This window comes from Dipodomys merriami, unplaced genomic scaffold (assembly GCF_024711535.1).
Source record: "Dipodomys merriami isolate MVZ:Mamm:240054 unplaced genomic scaffold, mDipMer1.0.p SCAF_6, whole genome shotgun sequence".
NCBI lineage: Eukaryota > Metazoa > Chordata > Mammalia > Rodentia > Heteromyidae > Dipodomys > Dipodomys merriami.
Genome location: NW_027206179.1, coordinates 1,810,001 through 1,830,935, shown reverse-complemented (window position 1 = coordinate 1,830,935; position 20,935 = coordinate 1,810,001). Strand labels below are relative to the sequence as shown.

At 52.0% G+C, this 20,935-nt stretch overlaps 1 protein-coding gene across 2 annotated transcripts in view; it reads right to left on the bottom strand.

The window, feature by feature from the left end:
• Olfm2 (olfactomedin 2) overlaps positions 1–20,935 on the bottom strand; it is a 54,863-nt gene that overhangs the window by 22,598 nt on the left and 11,330 nt on the right. The window contains exon 1 of one of the 2 annotated variants that reach the window (XM_070002318.1): positions 20,231–20,464. The exons of the other annotated variant lie outside the window; for it this stretch is intronic. Within the exon in view, the coding sequence (XP_069858419.1) occupies positions 20,231–20,365 (135 nt within the window). The 5' untranslated portion in view covers positions 20,366–20,464. Of the gene's footprint in view, positions 1–20,230; positions 20,465–20,935 lie in introns of those variants that run through there. 2 annotated transcript variants of the gene reach the window in all.

Sequence of the window (20,935 nt, the reverse complement as noted above, 5' to 3'; positions counted from 1 at the left end):
CAACTTCTCTGGATCCAGTAGAACCACCAGGCCTGTGACGGGCACTCTTCAATGGTGACCCCTGCCCCCGGTTCTGCCTTCACTTAAACCTAACACTCATGTCCGTAACCCAAAGATGGCTGAAGATGAACGAAGAGGCCACTGGTGGAGATCCAAGGCCATGTTGGATCGTCTCAAGGAAAGAATTCAACGCAAGGCCCAAAGGCTGAAGATGAGGGAAAGCAGAAACTGTCAGCACCTCAAGGGAAGCAGGGGAAAGGAAGAGTTCAGAAACTGGGGGCACCAGGCAGAAAACAAAGAGGTGAGACATGAAGCAGGTGAAATCATTGGACTAGAGCTAACAGGTTAGCAGAAAAATTCCTTGGCTCCTCTTCCCCATCCCTCCATCTCCAAATCCCCAGAGCAGCCTCCACTGGTTGAACCCAACAGAAGGTCAGGGAGCCAGGCCTTCTGGGAAATGTAGTTTTTGTGTGTATGCCTGTCCTGGAGTTACACTCAGGGTTTAGGTATTTGTTGTCTCTGGGCTTATTTTTTTTTTTTACTTTTTTTGGTCGGTCATAGGGCTTGAACTCTGGGCCTGGGCGCTGTCCTTGAGCTCTTCAGTTCAAGGCAAGCGCTCTACCACTTGAGCCACAGCGCCACTTCCAGTTTCCTGGTGGTTATTTAGAGATAAGAGTCTCACGGGGAATTTACTGCCCAGGCTGGCTTTGAACTTTGATCCTCAGATCTCAGTTTTCTGTGTAGCTAGGATGACAGGGTGTGAGCCACCAGTGCCCGGCTCTGGACTTCTTTTTTGATCAAGAATAGCACACTACCACTTGAGCCAGCTCTTCCCAGGTCCCATCTCCCCGTCCAGCACTTGTCACAACAGAAGGCACATTGATAGTCGTTGGTTAGTCCAGTGGATGGACTTAGAAGATAATTTGGAAGTGCCTTGACCTTAAAGGCATCGTTGTATTGAAAGCTTAGCTCCCAGTGTGGTGATGCTAGGAGCTGGTGGGACCTTTAAGAGTTGGGGCTGAGAGAGAGATTAGTGGGGTCTTGGAAAAGAAAAGGTCATGGGGGAGGGTCCCGGGTCAGCTCTCTCCAGAAGGTTGTCAGGAAGAAATAAACCTAGCTGTGATCTACCATTGAATCACATCCACACTGCCAATAAGCCACGCCCTGTCACAAGCCACACCCTACCACAGAGCCACGCCTTTTACTAAGCCACGCCCCCACAGCGAGCCTGCCCTACCAACAAGCCACACCCCTACCACAGAATCCTGCCCCTTACCATTGCGCCACGTCACAGAGCCAAGCCACGCCCCCACAACAGAGCCCCGCCCTGTCAACAAAGCCACGCCTCCTGACCCTGAGCCTCACCCCCAGCCCCGTACTTTGCCATTGCGGAGCCAACATCAGCAATCTGTGAGACAGAGCAAGCAGGCGCCAGCAAGAATGAATGGATGGATGATTGAATGAATGCCTCTTCTACTTTCCAAGTTTTTCATGTGACATCCTCCCCCCATTCTGTCCTGTTCTGTCAGCCTTCTCCTGATTTTCATCCCCAGAACTGGTGCCAAATCCCAGCTGGGACCCTTTCTGAGGGGGTCCTGGGGCTGTAGGAGCTGTAGTTGGGGGTCCTGCCTGGTCCCCATGCTAACCGGCTGGGCTCAGACCCAGCTGCTGAGCAGCTGCGACTTCGAGAGACCTGCCCTTGGTCATGGGGAGCCATCACACCCTAGATCTGACAATTTACATGATCCAGTACAGCCCCCCTCAAGATCAGAGCCAGCTGCACACCTGGTTCAAAACAGCCCCTTCCTGGGACCCCTCCCACACACACACCCTTTTCTCTCACACCTATATTTTCCTTTTTTGTGGTGGTCTCACTATGAAGCCCAGGCTGGCCTGGAACTCACAATATTCTTACTTCAGCCTCCCCAACACTGGGATGACAGGTATTATGGTTTGTTTTTTTTCTCTTTGAAAACTACCCAGCCTCAGCTAATGTGTTATAGGAACACAGAATAAAGACAAAAATAATCCAAGGGGCAGAGCTGCCCCATCTGTCCTCTCTGTCACTCCCTTCTCTCATTCTGTTCTGTGTGTGTGTGTGTGTGTGTGTGTGTGTGTGTACGTGCCAGATCCTGGGTTTGAACTCAGGACCTGGGCCTGTCCCTTAGCTTTTTTTCCCCTCAAGGTTGGCACTCTACCACTTGAGTCACAGCTCCGCTTCTACCATAGGTCTGTTATTTATAGATGGATCCTGGTTCATAAATTCCAAATGCCTTTTTTTTTATCTCCTTCACTGCCAGGCCCTTATACATATTCATGAGTCTCCTGCCTGGGAACATTTGAGCAGAGAGAGGAGTGGGCTGGCAGGGGGGGAAACAGAGAGTCCCTGGAGTGCAGGGGGAGGGCGGGCCCTGGGGTCTGTGTGCATTGCTCCCGCCCTCCCCATCTTCCCTTTCCAGCTGTCCTGGCAGGAAGGGCAAACACGTCTTGAGGCCGTGGTCCAATCCTGCCCCCCCCCCCAGGCCCCTGACTGTGGAAAAACACTGCCCGCTCACTTGGGGGCACGGCAGGTGCCCACGCTGTTTTCTAGCTGCAGCTCTCCCTCTGCGTGGGAACTGGTCAACTGGGGACCAGCCCAGCCCAGGAGGGGCGGGAGACCCCATCTGATGAGCCAGGAGGCAAGATGGGGGCAGGTATGCATGGCTTGGGTCTCCTCTCCCAAATAAACCGAACAAAAGGACTGGCCCCTATGGAACAGATTGTGCACACGTGTGCACCTAGATGTTGTCCTCCCCATGTGTAAGACACAATGGTACTTAGTGGAATTTTTGATAAATTTTCCAATTGTGTGTGTGTGTATGTGTGGTACTGAGTAATTAGATTCGAACTCTCAGCCTCCTGCATGCTAGGCAGGCGCTCTGTCCCCAGACCTTTTAGGAACCTGGAATTACAAGTACACATTGCTATGCCTAGCTTTATTATTTTTGTCAGGTCATGGGGCTTGAACTCTGAGCCTGGATGCTGTTTCTTGAGCTTTTCAGCTCAAGGCAAGCACTCCACCACTTGAATCACAGCACCACTTCCAGTTTTCTGGTGGTTCATTTGAAGTAAGAGTCTCATGGACTTTCCTGCCCAGGCTGGCTTTGAACCACAATCCTCACATCTCAGCCTCCTGAGTAGCTAGGATTACAGGCTTGAAATGTCAGTGCTGGACTGGTCTTGTCTAGCTTAAGTTTAAGCCAAGTCCTGGCCAGATCTATCCAGTCCTGAGCCACACAGACCTTGGATTTGATCCTGTGTCTGTCCTTAAACCCAAACCCAAACCCAGCCTGATCTACCCGAGTTGGGTTTGATCTTGGTCTGGTTCCTATTCAACCAAAGAGTATAGAATACCCTCAGAGATGCCTCTTTGTTCTGTACTGGGGCTTGGAATTCTCGTGTGTGTGTGTGTGTGTGTGTGTGTGTGTGTGTGTGTGTGTGTGTGTGCGCGTGCGTCTCATGCTCAGGCCTGTAATCCTAGCTACACAGGAGATTGAAATCTGAGGATTACAGTTCAAAGCCAGCCCAGGCAGGAAAGTCTGTGAGACTTTTTTTTTTTCGCCTCAAAACAATGATTTGTATTACCTTTTTGTCTACCATGTTTGACAATATAAATATGAATATAAATATACTCATTGAAGAAGCTGCAGTATTTAAATAAGAGTTCATAGAAATTTGTAAAGCATAGCTAATGTACTCTGACTTATCTTTTAAAAATGTCATAACTAAATGAATAAAACTAGGCCTGACACTGGTAGCTCACACCTGTCATCCTAGCCACTCAGGAAGTTGGGATCTGAGGATCACAGTTCAAAGCCAGCCCGGGGCAGAAAAGTCTGTGAGACTCTGATCTCCAATAAACCACCAGAAAACCAGAAGTGGTGCTGTGGCTCAAGTGGCAGAGCGCTCGCCTTGAGCTGAAGAGCTGAGGGACAGCGCCCAGGCTCAGAGTTTAAGCCTCACAGCCAACAAAAACAAAGAAACAAAAAAGTCTCATGCACTTTCCTGCGAGGAATGGCTTTGAACTGAAATTCTCAAATCACAGCTTCTTGAGTAGGTAGGATTACAGGCATGAGCCACCAGTGCCGGACAGGACTTGGAATTTATCCATCATCTTAGGACCAGAGCCAAGCTTTGTCTGTCTTACCACCCCCATCCACCACACTCTAGCTGATCTTCCTGGCCAGGCAGAGAACAACACTGCACTGCACCCACAACAAAGTATTTCTCCCCCAAATTCTCAAGCCTTTTGAATAAATATTTACCACCAGTGATTAATGAGCCCCAGGATTAATGAGAGTGAGAGGATTTTGTTTTTCCAATGCGATTATCTGAAATTCATTAATGTGGATTTATGGTTCTTTCTGAAGGATTATCATTACCAGGCTTTCTCCACAAGTTAATATACATGTTATTCTTCTTTAAGATTTGGGGATTTTAAAACCGGAGGTGTAACTCAGAGCACTTGTGTTTCATCGCCAGTACCACAAAAGAGAGAACGAAAGAAAGAAAAAGAAAGAAAGAAAGAAAGAAGAAAGGAAGGAAGGAAGGAAAGAAGAAAGAAAGGAAGGAAGGAAGGAAGGGCTGGGAAGGTGGCTCAATGGTAGAGCGCTTGCCTTGCATGCTTGAGGCCCTGGGTTTGATTCCTCAGCACCACATAAGCAAAAAGAAAAAAGCCGGAAGTGGCACTGTGGCTCAAGTGGTAGAGTGCTAGCCTTGAGCTAAAGAGCTGAGGGACAGCGCCCAGGCCCACAGTTCGAGCCCCATGACTGGACCCCAAAAAAGAAAGAAAGAAAGAAAGAAAGAGAGAGAGAGAGAGAGAGAGAGAGAGAGAGAGAGAGAGAGAGAGAGAGAGAGAGAGAGAGAGAGAGAGAAAGAAAGAAAGGAAGAAAGAAAGAAAGAAAGAAAGAAAAGAAAAGAAAGAAAGAAAAGGCATGCAATCTCAACACTGAGAAGGGCAAGAAAGAAGAATAACAATTCAAAACCAATCTGGACAAATTAGATACTATCTTTAAAAAAAATGCTGGATGCAGTGGCTCATTCCTATAATCCCAGCTACTAAGGTGTTGATTGGAAGGATAATGGTGTGAGGCTAACCCAGTCAAAATGTTAGTGACAGCCTCATCCAAACCACCAAACTGGGCAGAGTAGACATATCTGTCATCCTAGCTGTGTTTGAGGCTGGTGGTAGAAGGCTCCTGGTCTAAGGCTAGCCCTGGGAAAAGTTTAAGAGATCTGAGGCTTCGATCTGAGGATCGAGGTTCAAAGACAGGCCTTGACAAAAAAAAATTATTTATACTTTTATCACCAATTAATCACAGAAATAGCACTGTGACTCAAGTGGTAGAGCACTAGCCTTGAACAAAAGGAGCTCAGGGACAGTGCCCAGGCCCCAGTTCAAGCCCCAGGACTGGCAAAAAAAAAAGTTTGGTTGGACACTAGTGGCTCATGCCTGTCATCCTAGCTACTCAGGAGGCTGAGCTCTGAGGATTGTGGTTCAAAGCCAACCTGGGCAGGAAAGCCCATGAAACTCATCTCCAATTGACCACCAGAAAACGGGAAGTGGTGCTGTTGTTCAAATGGTAGAGCACTAGCCTTGAGCTGAAGAGCCGAGGGACAGTGCCCAGGCCCAGAGTTCAAGCCCTTCGACCAACAAAAGAATAACTAAAGGGGCTGGGAAGGTGGCTCAGTGGTAGAGTGCTTGCCTTGCATGCCTGAGGTCCTGGGTTCGATTCCTCAGCACCACATAAGCAACAAGAAAAAAAGCCAGAAGTGGCGCTGTGGCTCAAGTGGTAGAGTGCTAGCCTTGAGCTGAAGAGCTGAGGGACAGCGTCCAGGCCCAGAGTTCAGGCTCCTCGACCGGACCCCCCCCCCAAAAAAATAATAACTAAAGCCAAAAAAAAAAAAAAAAAGAAAAGTAGCAAGTATGGTTCAATTGTTAGCAAACATTTGCCTAGCAAATGCAAGGCCTGAAATTGATCCCCAATACATCCCTCTAAAAGATGGGGGCTTTAAGAAAACCAACCATGAATCTTATATCCAAGACACTTTTCAGATAAAAATTGCCCTGCATCTGAGCTGTCCCCAGCCTCGGCTGCTTTGTTCATGACACTATGACAAGCCCACTGGCCCAGGGCAGACAAATGCTAACTGGGACAATTCTTATCTGTCCACCCCCTTCCTGCCCATCCTGGCCTGACCTCTAAGCTCCTCAGAGGCAACAAGAGACGTAAATTGGAGACATTTTTCTCTCAAGTCACAATCAATTTTAGGCCTCTCTTGGCCTTTCCCTCTACAGCTTATAAATTGTTTGTTTGTTTGCTTTTTTTTTTCTGGTGCCAGTCCTGGGCCTCGAACTCAGGTCCTGAGTAATGTTGAGTACTGAGCTTCTTTTGCTCAAGGTTAGCACTCTACCACTTGAGCCACAGAGCCATTTCTGGCTCTTGAGGGTTAATTAGTGATAAGAGTCTCACAGACTTTCCTGTCCAAGCTGGCTTTGAACCATGATCCTCAAATTTCAGCCTCCTGAGTAGCTAGGATGACAGGCGTGAGTCCCTGGCCCCCAGCTCATGAGCTATTTTTTGTTTGGATCCTCTCTGCCTTCTTGGGACTCTCACTTGATGCTCTTGTTTCTATGTTCAGTTACTCTTTCTCAAGCAGAACTTTCTCAGTCTTCACTTGTTGGTTTGTTTTAACTAGTTGGTTGACTGGTTGGTTGAGTTTGTGTCTTAAGTTGACCTGAATTTTTTTTTTTCCGTTCATGGGGCTTGAACTCTTGGCCTGGGCGCTGTCCTTCAGCTCTTCTGCTCAAGGCGAGTGCTCTACCACTTGAGCCACAGCACCACTTCAAGTTTTCTGGTGGTTTATTGGAGATAAGAGTCTCACAGACATTCCTGCCTGGGCGGGCTTTGGACCGTGATCCTCAGATCTCCTCCTCAGTAGCTAGGATTCTGGGACAGCACCCAGAATTCAAGCCCCACTATCAAACAACAACAACAAAAATAATTGACTATTTAGTTATTTATTTATTCCCTCCTTCCCAGGCGCCCAGCATTTTTTTTTTTTCTGGGTCCAGTCGTGGGGCCCGAACTCTGGGCCTCGGCACTGTTCCTCAGCTCTTCAGCTCAAGGCTAGCGCTCTACCACTTGAGCCACAGCGCCACTTCCGGCTTTGTTCTTTTTGCTTATGTGGTGCTGAGGAATCGAACCCAGGGCCTCAGGCATGCAAGGCAAGCGCTCTACCACTGAGCCAGCTTCCCAGCCCCGCAATTTTTTTTTAAAATTTGTGCCAATCTCAGGAATTGAACTCAGAGCCTGGGAGCTACCTCTGATCTTTTCTGCTCAAGGCTAGTACTCTACCACCTGAGCCACAGCTCCACTTCTGTCTTTTTGATAATTGATTGTAGAGGAGTTCCATGGACTTTCCTGCCTAGGCCGGCTTTGAACTGCAATCCTCACCTCTTGGCCTGAGTAGCCAGATGAGCAGGAGTATCTTAAAGAAATGTATCCTGGGAAAATGGTTCCTTTCGACATAAAATATGTTTAGGGGAGAAAACTTATCTTGGGTACATATGCCTGCCCTGAAGAACCCGTGGCAGAATTCATCCTTTCTTTGAAAAGACGCCCAGACTCCAATGACCCAAGTTTAATGAGCAGAGATCAACTTCAGAGTCTCTGGCCCAATTGATGGAACTGTGACTTCCTCTAACTAGGCCACACCCCCATGGTCTCCACCCCCTCCCAGCTGCCCAGGAACAGTGTATCCACCAATGGATGAATCCATTGATGAGGTCAGAATCTCTTGTGAGCCAATCACAGAGCACGCCTTCAACCCACGCGCTTTCTAGTTACCAATCACAACACTCAGGATGCCTAGGCTGACAGGAGCCAAAGAGAACAAGAGATGTCAGAAAGGAAGGGTGGAATTGAGGCCCCTTCCTTTCTGGGCTGAAGGACACCCTCTTGGATGTAAGGATGGTTGGAGGCGGGGGAAGGGTCCGGAAATAAGACACCAGGACCTCAATCTCCTGCTTTGTTAGGGACTGTATTATTCATGGCCATGATAACGAAGATGATGATGATCTCTAACTATGCACCTGGCCCTGCCTCATGCCAGGCATCTTTCTGGGCATCAGCTCATAATTAATCCCAAAGAGAGAGGCAAGAGACTCAGCCATGAAAACCAGGTGAGGGAGGCCTGACTCAGAACTCCTTGGATGGCGTCGTTCAATCCCAGCCTTAGACATCCACCATTTTTGTGGGCTTGAGCCTCGAACCCACGGCCTCACCCATGGAAGTCAAATGCCATACCACTTGAGCCCCACCACTAGTCTCCGGCTTGACTCAAACATCCCTTCATGGTTCTCTGGGAAGAGCTGAGGCCACTTCCTAGGCAGCCCCTAGTGGCTTTTGTTTTTGTTTATTGCAATGATAAGGACTTGCAGAGCAAGAGCTAAATCACAGAGCCACACCTCTGCCGTGGAACCACGCCCCAAACGTTAAACCACGCCCACCGCCAGGCCCCGCCACGACACTGAGCCACACCCCTCGCCACTGAGCCACGCCCTCACCCTTGTTATCTTTGAGGTCTCACTGTCCCAGGAGTTCACAGGGACTTAGGGAGATTTGGTCACGGATGTGCCCAAATGCACTAGGATTGTGTGAATTACCTGCTGGTAAACACAGGTGTCCATGTGTGGGAAATTATGGAATATCTGGACACGTGTGTGACTAGTCACGTACATACATGCTCATTAGCATAAATCCAGGCCCTGTGTATACAGAGGTAGACGGGGCGAGAACATGGCACTGTGTTGTTGCTGAAGGCCACGAACTGTGTACAGATAGACATGAACATAGAAGTGGGCACCGGTGGCTCACGCCTGTCATCCTAACTACTCAGGAGGCTGAGATCTGCAGATCTAGGTTCAAAGCCAGCCTGGGCAGGAAAGTCCATGAGACTCTTGTCCCTTGATAAGGGTCAGTGCCCAAGCCCTGATTTCAAGCCCCACGACCAACAACACAGCAACAACAGAAATTCTCTACTGAATATGCATTATACCATCGTGAACTTGTAAAATCCTAAAGCAAACCATCAGAACCCAAGGGCTAGCTGTCCTGTGTGTGCATTACAGCTGTGTGAGAATCTTTACACCTGTTCGCTGGGCATATCTTCATCTATTTAACTCTTCCATGCTCACTGGTGCCCCGGTGACACACACCAGCATGCCTGTACCTTGCCCATACCCCACAAATGGCGCAACCACACCATGAAACACACCCATCACGCGGGGAAACACCTCCCTGTGGATAACCACGTTCTATGCACTCAAAAGCCACCGGCACACTGTCCATGCATGCTCAAGAAAAGCAAAGCCAGGCACTAGCTTAGCTACTTGGGAGGAGTTGATGGAAAAAAAAAAATCACAGCTCTAGGGCCAGCAGGGGCACTAAAGTTGAAAATCTTCCATTTCAGTGGCTTTGGTGGCGTTTGCCTGTCATCTCTAGGGACATTCGAAGCACAAACAGGAGGATCACAGCCTGGGCCCATCTCAGGCACAAGGCAAGAAGGCCCCAACAGCCAATATATAAAGGAGCTGGAGGTGTGGCTTAGAGCTGGAGGTGTGGCTCTGCGGTGGGCGGGCCACAAGTGGTAGGAATATGGCTCAATTACAGGGCAGGGCTCCTAGGCGGGGGCGTGGCCCAAGCCATAAAGGGCGTGGCTCAAGTGGTGGGGGCGTGGCTTGGCGACGGGGCGGGGTTCAAGCATAGGGCCGTGGCTCAATACTAGGGCAGGGCTCAGTGGTGTGGGTGTGGCTCAGTCATGGGATCGTGGCTCATAGGTTAGAGCGTCTGCCCATCAAAAGCCAGGCCCTGACTGACTGACCCCAGTGCCGCTCAAAACCAAAAGCGAGACAGCTGTGCCTTGCATGCGTGATCCCACACGTCACCTGCGTCCACATGCTGGCACCCGCACACCGTCTACACTCCTCTCAGGGGGAGGTGACATTTGTGCACCCTCTGCCAACTGCCTGGTGGCTCCCCAGGCAGCTCATTAGTGTTGTGGTCAGAGCTGACGTGTTCCCGCGGAGTTGATGTTTTACTAATAAGCCGGTGTCCTGCTGGGGTCACAATGTCCTGCTGGGGTCACATGGTGTTCCCAAGGGCTAATAGAGTCAGCCGTGATCCTCTTCTGACACTGCCAGAGCTGAACTCAAGAGAACCAGCCAAGGCCTTCCTTCTCACCAAATCTAAGGTCTCAGCCAGTGTCTGTGTGTGTCACACACAGTCACATTTCCAGATAGTTGAGAAACCCCAGCTCATCCCCCTTCCCCCGGGGGTCACATCCACAGCTGGAGCTCTAGACCTGGCATTGTGCCCAGGGCTGTGCTACAGGGATGGGTTCCCACACTGGGGGCAGCTTCCCACTGGTCACTTAGTGACGGATGCGTCAACAGACCTGTCATTGTACTCAGGAGTGTGTTACTCTTTGGAGCGCACTAAGGGTTTTTGTTTGCTGGTATGGGGATGTGCACTCAGGGCCTCATGCTTGTTCAGCTTGCTTGCTTCCCAGCTGGTGCTCTACCACTTGAGTCATGCCTCCAGCTTGGCCTTTTGCTGGTTAATTGGAGATGGAGATTCTGGATCTTTTCTTCCCCAGGTTGACTTTGACTCGAGAACTTCTGGATCGTAACCTCCTGAGTCGTGAGGGTTACAGGGAGAGGCACCAGCACCCGGCCATCAGATCTCAATCACATTTGTTAGTTATAACATGGATGGCCTCAGTCTTACGCTGGGCAAAATACACAAACTTCGTAGCTAGACAGTGTGATGGACAGACAACATTTTCCCTCTGTGCTGGTCAGTCCTCTGGAGGTGTGGGGTAAAGGTTTAGTGATCCTCCAGGGTCTGGACACAGGAGGACATCCAAGGAACAACTGGGCACCCTGATGCCATGCCCTGAGGGGAAGCGAAGCCACAAAAGACAGAAGAGCAAACAGTACCACAAGAGCTTCACTACCACTGGATATGGTAACACACACCTTTAATCCCAACACTTGGGAGGCTGAGGGAGGAGGATCAAGAATTCGAGGCTACTCTGGACCCCACAGTGAGACCTTGTCTCCAAGAACTATAAATCAAAAAAAGCTGAAACTCAACCCTATTGACCCACCAGTATTGCAAGGACTAGAGTTGGGGGGGATGTTGACTCAGTGTGTTGTTTGGGGTTCTTGACCGGCTTTCCCCGAAAGCTGTAGATCTCACATGGCACTGGCCTCCCTCCCACAGAGCGATGCCAAGATACACTATGCTAGCCCAGGAGTTGGTGAGTAAACGCTCCCATTTTGTCCCACCCACCAGACCACGCCCCCTCCCAACCACGCCCAGAGGTGTCGGCCCTGCCCCAGCCAGCCACGCACTTCCATTCAGAGTCAGGTTCAAAGCCCTCCCTCCCACAAGCCGGAGCATACTTGAGGGTCAGGCAGGTGGCCAGCCGCCACCTGCACCCCCTTGGCCACTTTGCCCAGAATTCTAGATGGATCGATGGGGCCACAGGGAGCAGGCTGTGATCAATTAATCGTCCAGCTGCTCTGAGCCACCACCCTGGGCCATCCATTCATTGGCTGGGTCCCTCCCAGGGAGGCCAAGGGAACCGCAGGGCAAGGGGACAGGGCAAGGGGAAGTGGCTGGCTTAATTAATTAGTTCTAATTGAGATATCTTTACAAATATCCTTCTATTGAAGGACACCAGCCCATCTGTTTCCTGGGGAATTTTGTCACCTCGATTTATCGCTTGGCCCCGGAGGATGGCAGAAATGAAAAGACAAGAAAGAGGACCCGGCAGAGCGCTGGGGCGCGCCCCGTGGCCGTGCCTCTGATAATGACGGCTGAGGTGACAGGGGACAAGGGGGGAAGGCCCCACGGACACTCCCAAAGAGACAGGAGACAGAAGAGGCAGAGACAGAGGGGCCGCTGGGAAATACTTGGAAGAGACAGGCAGAGAAACTTTGCAAGGGGGTGGGGGGGGGAACCAGAAGTAGGGACAGATGGACCCCATGGCTGGGCAGACAAATCTTCCTCTGCCTTTCCCAGCCTCCATCGCCTGCTCTTCCCAGCTCCTGCCCCCCCCCCCCTCCACAGCTCAGGGCAGCCACAATCATTCCTGATTCCTCTCTGGCCCCAGCGCCCTCCCCCCACCCCCCACTCCGCAATCATCTCCCTTGTTCAGAATCAGCTGCAGCTGTAGCCAAACTGGTCTTCTTGGAGATCAGAGCCAGAGGCTGGTGGCTGGGTCCTAAAGGTACAGCTCCCGGAGACAGGACAGGGATAACAGAAGGATGGGAGTTTGGGTACCCACTTCCACCTCCTGCTCCAGTCTGAGCTCATCCTTAAGTGTTCTTTGGGATCAGACACCCCCACCTCCCCAACTCTCTCTGGGCCAATTCCTAATCACTCTTCCAACTCTTCCTAAGGGGCTCAGAGTCAGACCTCTCAAGTTTGAAATTTGTTCTCTCTCTCTCTCTCTCTCTCTCTCTCTCTCTCTCTCTCTCTCTCTCTCTCTCTCTCTCTCTGTCTGTCTCTGTGTCTGTCTGTCTGTCTGTCTGTCTGTCTGTCTGTCTGTCTGTCTCTCTCTCTCTCTCTCTCTCATCTCCCACTTCCTGGCCAGGTCCTATAGTAAGAGAAAGAATCCCAGAGAGCCAGACAGATGAGACAGGCAGGCATACATAGACAGAGAGACACATAGAGATGTCCAAGAGGAATGAGAGATAATCAGAGACCAAAGAGACACATGGAAGCAGAGATGGAGATAAACTCAGAGACAGAGGGAGGCAGAGAGACATTAAAACGCAGAGAAATAAACATCCATGGTCACTCAGAGTGACTAGGCACAAAAAAGAGAGAGAAGGGTATATACATGCATAAAGTTTAGCAATAGAGACATCCAAGCTAGCGAGAAACAGGAAGAAAAAACTGAAACTGAAGCAGCTACAGGCAGACACTGTACATCCTGTACATCCTTCCCCTTGCTTCTTCTGCCTCAGTTTCCCTCCAGCCTGGCTTCCTAGTAACTGCCTCGTTCCTCTCCCACACAAGCACACCCAACCTCACATCAGACTCTTGCAAAAGCCCAGATGACTGTTTCTCTCCCTCACCCAGACTGACAAGGAAGTGCCTGTTAGAAGAGGCATAGTGTGTGTGTGTGTGTGTGTGTGTGTGTGTGTGCGTGCGTGCATGTGTGGTACTTGAACTCAGGGCCTGGGCCCTGTCCCTTGTCTTTTTGTCTCAAGGCTGATGCTCTACTCCTTGAGCCACAGCTCCACTTCCAGCATTTTGCTGACTAATTGGAGATAAGAGAGTCGTGGACTTCCTGCTTTGGTTGGTTTAGAACTGAGATCCTCCGATCTCAGCCTCCTGAGTCAGTAGGAAAACATGAGCCACCAGCACCCAGTGAAAGTCTCACTTTATGGAACTGAAGATGTCACCCTAAACATCTCTGGCCAAATTCCTTTGTGTGCTGGGACCTGGCTGACCACAAGGGACCTTTCCACACCTATCTCAGAACCTCGGTCTGCTTGCAATTTTCCCTGTGCCCGCCAGGATGCCAGTCCCCGTGTGTGTGTCCCCCCTCCCTCTGACGCTTGGTCTTCACTGTTCCTTCTATCTGGAGGGTCACTGCCTTGCCCTTCACTTGACTGAGTCCTCTCAGACTTAAGGACTCAATGGAAGACGGGAGATGTGGCTCCGTGTTTGCCTAGCATGTGTGAGGAGAAAAAAAAGAAAAGGCTCAATGTAGGCATCACCACCTCCAGGAAAACTCTATTGCAACCAGGCTGGTTTTGTTGCCTCTCCTCTGCCCCCACAACGTTCCTGAAATATCGCTGTCACCAAACATACCATGTCTCAGGGACTGCTGACGAGGCTGAACCTAATGGATGTCCGGGGCCTTGTGGGAGGCTCTAGTCTTGGCTTTTAGGCCTAGAGTTGAAACCCAAGTTCTTCCTCCCAGAGGCTAGGCAAGCCCTACACCCTGAAGCCACGCCCCACGGCCAAGCCACGCCTACCACAAACCCACACCCTATCACATGGCCACACCTACACCATAAAGCCACGCCCAGCAGCCGCTCAGCCACATCCCTACCACCTGGCCACACCCACAAGGAACGACGCAGTCACCATAAAGCCACGCCCATCGTGGGCCACGCCTCCGGTGTTTGGCCACGCCCCTTAACTGAGCCTGCCCCCAACCACGCCCTCTACACATGGGCCCTGAGCCTGCATTTTGTCTCTTAGCCGAAGCCGGCTGTGCACAACTGAGCGGGTAAACCTGGCTGATGGGGGTCCAGTGCTTCTCTCCACCTCCCTGACCTTGACCCTGGTCCAGCTCCCATCCTCACACACCCGGAGAAGCACAGTCACCTCTGTCCTGCTCTCCTGGCTCCTGCTTTTGTGATCCATAAGTCCCAGAAAGCAGCTGTGGATTCTGAGGATTTTGGTAGTGATATCTTGCGTGTGTGTGTGTGTGTGTGTGTGTGTGTGTGTGTGTATCTTTTGTTATTTTTGAATCAGGTTCTTACTATGAAGCCCAGACTGGTCTTAAACTCAACAACATCCTCCTGCTTCAACCTCCAGTGTGCTGAGACTATAGGCATGTATTACTGTCCCCTGCTCTTAGTAAAGAACTGTTCTTCTCCTATTTAGAACCTTCCACAACATCCCATTCTGTTCCCTGAATACATTTTGCAGGTATTTACTGAACACTACTATGTTCCAAGGTCAGAGAGAGAGAGAGAGAGGGAGAGAGAGAGAGAGAGAGAGAGAGAGAGAGAGAGAGAGAGAAGAGAAGAGAAGAGAAGAGAAGAGAAGAGAAGGGAAGAGAAGAGAAGAGAAGGGAAGAGAAGAAAAGAGAAGAGAAGAGAAGAGAAGAAGAGAGAGAATGTCCTGGGCTCAAACTCAGGGCCCAGTACTATTCCTGAGCTTTTGTGCTCAAGACTAGTGCTCTACCACTTACACCACAGCTCCACTTCAGGCATTTTGATGGTTAATTGAAGGGTCTCATGGACTTTCCTGTCTATGCTGGCTTTAGACTGTGATCCTCAGATCTCAGCCTCCTTAAGTAGCTAGGATGACAGGTATGAGTCACCAGCTGGCAAGACAATTCTTTCTTGTTTCTTTGGCTTCTGCTGGAAACAAAATAAAACTCCAGATCCTCCCGCCTCAGCCTCCTAAGTGGCGAGGATTACAGGAGTATGCCACTGTACCCAGCTCACACAAGATAAATAAGTCAACAAGACAAAACTATTAGAAGGTATAAAATATAATCCAAAAAATAAGATGAGAGGCCAAGGCATATATGGAAGTCCAATTTAAAGTCCCCACAAGACATCCCCTGAAGAAGATATGGCTCTTGTCACTGTCTGATCCTCATCTGCTCTTCATCTCCCCTCTCGTTCATTTTATACAAGTCAAACTGACCTTCTTCAGTACAATGTTCAAGTTTATTTCTACCCCAGGACTTTTGCTTGTGCTTCTACCTGTAAATTTCCCTCTAGATACCTTTCCTCCCTTCCTTCAGATCTTTGCACCCCAAATAGTTCTCTTTCTCCATTCTAGACCGTCTTCTATTCTATTTCTTTCCAGAACATTCAGTACTGATTTAGTACCCATTTACCTGTATACTCCTTACTCCCTTCTCCTGCCCTGAAATGTTGACCCCATGAGGATGAGAATTTCTGCTTGCTGTGTTTACATAGTAGATGGTCAGTAAACACTTGTTGAATGAATGAGTAAGCAAATGAATGAATGCATGGAAACATTCCTCGGGAGAATTCTCCTGCTTTGGGTTAAGAGGAGGGATTGATTCACTGGGTGAGTAAAAAATGGGAAATAGGGGCTGGGAAGGTGGCACAGTGGTAGAGTGCTTGTCTTGCATGCATGAAGCCCTGAGTTCGATTCCTCAGTACCACATACACTGAAAAAGCCAAAAGTGGCACTGTGGCTCAAGTGGTAGAGTGCTAGCCTTGAACAAAAGAAGCTCAGAGACAGTGCCCAGGCCTTGAATTCAAGCCCCAGGAACCACACACACACACACACACACACACACACACACACACACAGCTTTGGTTGTTTTTTGGTGGTACTAAGGATTGAAACTCAGGGCTTCGTACTTGAAACAAACCCCCAACCTTTTTTGTTCTATTTTGTTTTGCAGGTCTTGCTGACTTTGCCCAGGCTGGCCTCGAACATCTGATTCTCCTACCTCCACCTCCTGAGTAGCTGGAAGTACAGGTGGGCATCACCACACCCAACCTGAGCTTAGGTCCCTTCCTTCCTCTCCTTCTTCCTTCCTTCCTTCCTTCCTTCCTCCTTCTGCAGAGCTGGGATTTGAACTCAGGGGCTTGAGCTCAGGCTTTGATATTGGTTGGGAAAGCACTGAAGGAGCTTCCGCTGAAGACTGCTTAAACCCTCCCCTCCCTTTCTGGGAACAAGAAGGTCCTCCCCAAATGGCACAACCCAACCCTCTCCCCTCTGCCGTCCCCCCCTACCCTCCCTGAAGCCCTCCAGAAAGCAGGGAGGGAGACTGGAGTAGGGCAGAAGGCCGAAGATCCAGGCAAACCCGCTGCGGGCTCTGGAATGGCAGCGGGCCTGGCTGTGGAGCAAGCATCCAGCCTGGAGTCTGCCGGAGGATTTATGATCCCCCGGGAGAGGCCATGTTGCCAAAGGCTCTCATCCAGATGAGGTAGTTTATGACTGGGAAGGACCCAAAGCTGGGGACAGGAGCAGCTTCCTCCTGGATGCTGGTGTGTGTGTGTATGTGTGTGTGTGTGTGTGTGTGTCTGTGTCTGTGTGTGTGTGTGTGTGTGTGTGTGTGTGTGTGAGAGAGAGAGAGAGAGAGAGAGAGAGAGAGAGAGAGAGAGAGAGAGAGAGAGAGAGAGAGAGGTCCTGCTTGTGTGGATTAAGGGGTAAAAGGAGGTGGAGAGGAACCCACCCCCCACCCCCCACCCCCCAGGACTGGGCTCAGCCTCACCTGCATCTAACCATCTGTCTGGTGGCTTTGGGAATTCACAGTGCTGAGACTTCCCAGCATGCCTCCGCTGCCAGGGCACCTACTAGGTGCCTGCTGCTCCATTCCCTCTTCTCCCGTTCTTCAGAAGTAAAATGGATGTAGACATGTGAGTGTTTATTCCAGCCAGGCGCCGGTGGCTCACACCTGTCATCCTAGCTACTCAGGATGCTGAAATATGAGGATCAGAGTGCCAGCCTTGTACACACACACAAAAAAGCTAAGGGACAGTGCTCAGGCCTTGAGTTCCAGACACACACACACACACACACACACACACACACACACACACACACACACACCACCCAGGTTGTTTTGTTTGTTTGTTCTTGTGTTGTGTCACCAAGCTATAGGCAAGTCATCTAGCATCAAATTGTACTCTCCCCTCCCCGATCTCTGAGTCTAATGGAGACTCTGAATTCTCCTTGACCAAATAAGGATAGCAAAGTTGAGAGAGATTAAATAATTCCCCCCCCCCCCGGAGGGGGGGTCACACAGTTACTAAATTGCTGGCCAGAATTCAACCCTAGGTATATTTATTTAACTCCAAATGCTACCACTAACTGATCATCTGATAGGAAAGGCACTGGACTGGGAGCTTTCAAATACAGCGTGGTGCACATACAAGAGGTGCTGGGTAGTTCTGTGAATAAATAGAATGGAGGGGTTGGGGACATGGCTTAGTTGTAGAGTGCCTGTCTAGCATGCATGAAGCCCAGGGTTCAATTCCTCAGCACCACAGACACAGAAAAAGCCAGAAGTGGTGCTGTGGCTCAAGTGGTAGAGTGCTAGCCTTGAGCCAAAGAAGCTCAGGAACAGTGCCCAGGCCCTGAGTTCAAGCCCCAGGACTGGGGAAAAAAATAAAATGGAGATGAAGGAAGGAAGGGAGGCAGGTAGGGAGAAAGGGAAGGAAGGAAGGAAAAGGACATCTAGATGAATGATGGATGGATGGATGGGTGGATGGATGGATGGATAGATGATTGAGGTACTGAAGGGGAAGAAAGGCTGTGTGGATGGCTGGGTGGATGGATGGGTGGATGGATGGGTGGATGGATGGATGGATAGATGGATAGATGACTGAGGTACTGAAGGGGAAGAAAGGTTGTGTAGATGGCTGGGTGGTTCAGAGATGGTTGAGGGATGGATGGATGGATAACGGATGCATGGTGATGGATGGATAATGGATGGATGGAAGGATGATGGTATGGATGGATGGAAAGAGAAAGACTGGACGGGAGACGGAAGACAGTGGCAGACGGGTGTGTGAGTAGACGAGCCGATGGATGCCTGGATGGATGGACAGACGGGAATCTGGACAGCAGGACTCTGTTTCCCCACAGCAGTTCACTGATCAATGTGAGGTGCAGCCGGTGATGCATAGAGAAAGTTGGGGGAAAAGGCAATTTCTCAGACTCCCCACAGCCCCTCGTGTCACAGCCCTGTCCCAGGACACTGGCAAACCCCTTGGCAAGGCACCGAGGGGACACACAGCCAGTGACAAGGATCTGCTTAGCTACAAAGGTGCCAGAGTGCAGAGCAAGTGCCTCTCGGGCCCGCGCACGCGCACTCACACACGGGAAAAAATATCACGCATGCGCACTTACCCACATATGAAACCCCGTCACGCCTGCACACTTACACGCGAGAAACGTCACACTCATGCACGAAGGCCATGTGCACACTGAGCCAGCATACCACCGGCAAAGACGCATTTGCACACAAGCCTGAATGCGTGTGCACACCTGCACACACACAGTGCGAATTCAGAGGCCTGGGCACGCACGTGTGTGCGCACCCAGTCCACACGCCTACGCTGGCGTCTGCACATGCGCACATACGCGTGCGTGCATTTACACGCTCACACTTGGGAGGGGGGACTTGGCTTCTGGATTCAGGGACATCAACTCCGCAGTCCTCCCCTCCCCGTATCTGTGCACACCCCAAAACACACGCACCCCAGGACAGGGCCTGGCAATGTCACTCCATGTGACGCGCGCGCGTGCGCACGCGCACACACTTGGGGATCCATCTAGTGGTTTCCAGGGTGAGAACTTGCACTTGTGCCCAGCTCAGGGCCACCTCTCGGCAGAGCCCCCCACAAACACTTGTCTGCACCCCCGAGGAATCAAAGCCCCCTTTCTTTCCATGAGGAGCAGTGACATGGTTGGGGGGGAGCCACACAGGGGGGGAGGTTGGTGAAGTGGGGACAGCCCGGGTCCATGCCATGTATTGGGGTGAAGCCAGCAAAGACACTGAGGCTGGCAGGCCTGGGGCAAGTTTGCCATGGGGGGCCCCCTCCCCTGCCCTGCCCCCCCCCCCGCCCTCCCCTCTCCCCAGGACCATGAAGCCACCGTTTTATTAACCCCTTCCTCCTGAAGAGAGGGAAGCGAGGGTGCAGAGGGGGAGGGGAGGGAGGAGGAGGGTGGGGACCTGGGGCGGGGGCTGCAGCCACCCCATTATCCCACCCCCCATCAGCCACCAAGGGGGGAGGGCCCAGAAGTATTTGGCACTTGGTAAAGATGGGGAGGAAAATCGGGGTGTGGGAGAAGAGAGACAGGGGGAAAGAGGTGCAAAGTCTGAGACGGAGGCGGCCGGGGATGGAGACAGAGACAGAGAGACGGAGACAGACCGACAGACAGACAGACTGACTGACTGAGGGTGGGGGTGGAAGTATTCAGAGACTTTTAAACTCAACCAGGCAGAGCCTCTGAAGGCACAGACACCCCCCCAAAGAAACCCACCCCCCATGCAGACACCAGCTCCCTCTCCCAGGTCTCCCCCAAACCAGCCTTCCCCTCCCCCTTGCACCCCACTCAGCCGGGACCCGGCTCCATTCCGCAGCCCTGGAGCCAGCCTGGCTGGGCCACTGGAGGAAGCGACTCCTTCACACACCACACTGATTAATCAACCATCAATCATCGATCATCGATCACCGATCAACATCATCATCAGAAGAAGAATCCGAACGGCAAACCGCACGGAGGCAGCTCAGGGGGGCCTGGGGGCTTCCCCACCCCCCAAAATCAAACCCTCCGAGGAGGGTTGGGGAGGGCGCCTCCCCGCCCTCGCCGGGGGGACTCGGGGCGCCGCGGCCACCACGCCCCCCGGCCCCCGCCCCCCGCGCACTCACGATCTTCTCGGAGGAGCCGGCGCGGGACGCGGTGCCGTTGAGCCCCACGAGCGACGGCAGCGTCTGCGACATCCAGTTGGTGACCATGGCCATGGTGCTCAGCACCGCCCCGATCTTCAGCAGCGGCACCGACATCGCGGCCCCGCCGCATGCCCCGCGGAGCCCCGCGAGCGACCCAGCCCTCCCCGCGGAGGGAGGGGGACCCCGGCCCGCGCGCCCCTCCTCCGCAGAGAGCCGGGGGGCGCACTCCCCTCCCCCGCCCTCCCCTCGCCAAGGGGGGACCCCCGAACCGGGCTGCGCGTCCGTCCGTCCCCCCTCCCCGCCTTGGAAAGAAAGGAAGGAAGGGGGAGAACTTGATCCAACCGCGCACCCCTTCCCCGGGAAAGAAGGGGCGTGTGCGGGGAACCCGCGATCGATCGCGATCTGGGGGCCACCCTGGACGCGGGCTGCGGCTGGGTGTCTCGCGGGCTCCGCTTATAAAGCGCCGGCCCCCCCGCCCCCCGCACCCCGCCTCCCCGCACCCCGCCTCCCCGCACCCCGCCTCCGCGCCGGGCACTTCCAGCCGCGTGACGTCACGGATCCCGCCCCGAGCCTGGCGGGGGTCTGGGGTGGGGGGGCTCCCGGGCTGCCCCCCCTCCACAGCCCGGCCGTCCCGCAGCCGCCTTCCTCTAGGACCCAGCAGGTGGGGGATCCCCCCCACTTTCT